At 35.5% G+C, this 2,644-nt stretch overlaps 1 protein-coding gene across 1 annotated transcript; it reads right to left on the bottom strand.

Moving 5' to 3' along the window:
* Positions 1-305: 305 nt before the first annotated feature.
* On the bottom strand, positions 306-1,500 carry LOC110444639 (carboxypeptidase B-like; the record flags this gene model as incomplete). The annotated part of the gene is made up of 3 exons (XM_021489005.1): positions 306-437; positions 957-1,055; positions 1,416-1,500. Coding segments are annotated over 3 exons (316 nt in total), but the record flags the coding sequence as incomplete, so codon positions are not given.
* Between the last annotated feature and the right edge of the window lie 1,144 nt (positions 1,501-2,644).

Below are 2,644 nucleotides of genomic sequence, written 5' to 3'. Positions count from 1 at the left end.
ACGCATCATGTGATACACCTTTTACTTATTGCAAGACAGCCATCCCATCAAGTTTAAACAAGTGACATATAATGACTCATTTGATCACATGATAAAAGACGAAAATATCACGTTTTCTCGTTTTGTTTTCTATTTTATAGTGTGCCATTTTACATCATAGGTTTATCATAAGATAAACAGAATCTCCAACTCGAAGATATTTTACTTTCACGAAACTCATTCCATACACTAAAAACTTTTCAGATATTGTATATCAATTAAAACATATGGTACGTCATCGTTACGTCATTGTATGACGTAACAACTTAATTTTGAACACCCACCTGATCGATCATATAAAGGACAACGGCAGGGGCTATCCACTCACGAGCGTGGATTCCACCGTCCATAAAGATGCTCTTCTTGTGTGCCCCGCTGGATGTCGTACCGGTAGAAAACTGAAAAAACACAATAATAATCATGTTATACACAATTTGATGGTTTACTAAATATGACGGTATATCTATTAAGAAACTGAAAAAGTATCATGATTATAATATCACATACAACCTGCCGGTTGACTGATTATGACACAAAATATCATATATATAATTGAAAAAAGTGTTATAAGTAATACTTTATACTATATTTGACAGTTGACTGATTATGACACACACTATAGATACAAAAACGGGAAAAGTACCATGATGATTATATTGTATACAATTTGACGGTTGGCTGATTATGGCACAGTACATTTGTATGTATAATAACTGTAATAAGAGGATAAATAAAAACATCCACCAAAGTTTTATAGAAGTGGGCGTAGCTTGCCTACCATAATGAAATTAACATATCTGCCTTGGACAGATAACCAGAGTTCATAAAGGTGGGCGTGACTTTCTTGCTCTAATCAGAATAATAGATTGAACTGCACATATGATCAGATTTTGTAGGTAAGGGCATGGCTTACATACCCTAATCAGATTGATAGATCTGCCCTGGCCAGAAGAACCGAGTTTGTAGAGATGGGCATTACTATTCGAAGCCACGATGGAATTCAGGAAAGCGTTGATCTGAAAATTCCAATCAAACGAAGACGAATGTAAAGTTTTTGTTTCTTCCAAATTAATTGTTCTTTAGAGCATTTCCATTACCAGCAAAATAAAGTGTTCACTTGCTTACCTAGTAGAAAATGTGCACGACATCCATGTGTTTGACACGAAAATATTTTAATGACAAGAAAAAAAACAATAAAAAATTATTTGTTGTCCTATTTATTACGAGAAGACGTTTTACTTCAATTAAACACGAAATAAAAACAACGACTTAAAATTGCACGTCAATAGATATATATTTTTAAATTTCAAACATATTTCACTGGTACATAGGAAAGGACAAACGTTAACCATGAATTTAAAATATTTTAGACACACCTCAGCATATGAATGATAATGGTTCATACTCATTGTCGAAGTGGCTCTTTTTTGGCGATCAGACGGTCTAGATTCTTCTATTAATCTGAAGCAGAAAAAAACATGTAGAACAGACACATCAAACCGTTGACGGCTCCACATATGATTAAATGTCAGCACATGTTGTCTTTATAAGAAAAAGAAAAAACTGTGTATGCAATATGATTGTGATGCATTTTTAAAGACTTTTCACCAAAATCACGTTATACTGTCTCTGTCCTAGTTGCGGAGATATCCGGTGCAAGGATGTAAAGCCCTACCAGTCGATCAGCCAGGTTTTACGGTAGAATAAGAGAGGTTATACATAGATGTAAACGAAGAGAAACCTTTGCTTTATAGACGCCTAAAATCAACAAGCAGATACAGTTAGCAAGCAGATCAGTCAATGTCTTTTCAATGTCCCTTTGATAGAGGAACATAGATTAGGAGTGTTTTATGCTCATATTCAGCCAGTCCCTCAACCAAACACTATTCTACGTTCCTCTACTGGTGATGCTTATCTTCCATTCTAAAACAATATTATACTTGCTGTACAGTATTCATACATACATTCAAAGTTGTTAGAAACTAGTTATTAGACAACTTTCAGAACTGCACTTTTTATCCTTCTTTCCATCTCTTTATTTCCGTCTTTCTTTTCTACCTGCTGTATTTATTTTTGGTTCATCCGTACAGGTAGAAGACCCTAAGAGAACTGCGGACTTCCTTCTGTACTCTCTATTTGGGGACACAAAATTATCAAAATAAATATCATGCACCCCGTGCAAAACAATTTGATGTATGATTTTTCTCTCTACGTCTCAACAACCTTCTTGTTTTCCATCGCCTTCCTTGACAATATCTCAATTTTATTCTTATTGTTTAACGTTTGCCCAATCAAGGAACGCAACGGGTTCTGTCCCAAGGCCGGGACATTTTTATGTCCTTAAATTGGTAGTCGTTGACTCCTGCTGAACGTTCAGCTTTCAGGGTAATCGCAAGAACTGGTTTACCCATTGTTATTATAATGTACTCGCATTTAATACTATGCTTGGTGTCCTGGGCATGGTATTTCAGATTGATAGCACTGTAAAGTCGGCATCAGATTAGCACATCGCAAGGGGGAAAATATCAACATACCGCATTCAGTATACAAACACATTTACCCATACACAACACACATGGAGGCACGTCCTTAAATGACCTAAGCT

The sequence above is a fragment of the Mizuhopecten yessoensis genome, unplaced genomic scaffold (genome assembly GCF_002113885.1).
Source record: "Mizuhopecten yessoensis strain PY_sf001 unplaced genomic scaffold, ASM211388v2 hete_36156064, whole genome shotgun sequence".
Taxonomy (NCBI): Eukaryota; Metazoa; Mollusca; class Bivalvia; order Pectinida; family Pectinidae; genus Mizuhopecten; species Mizuhopecten yessoensis.
The sequence above is the reverse complement of the archived record's forward strand: the minus strand, read 5'-3'. Positions and strand labels throughout refer to the sequence as shown.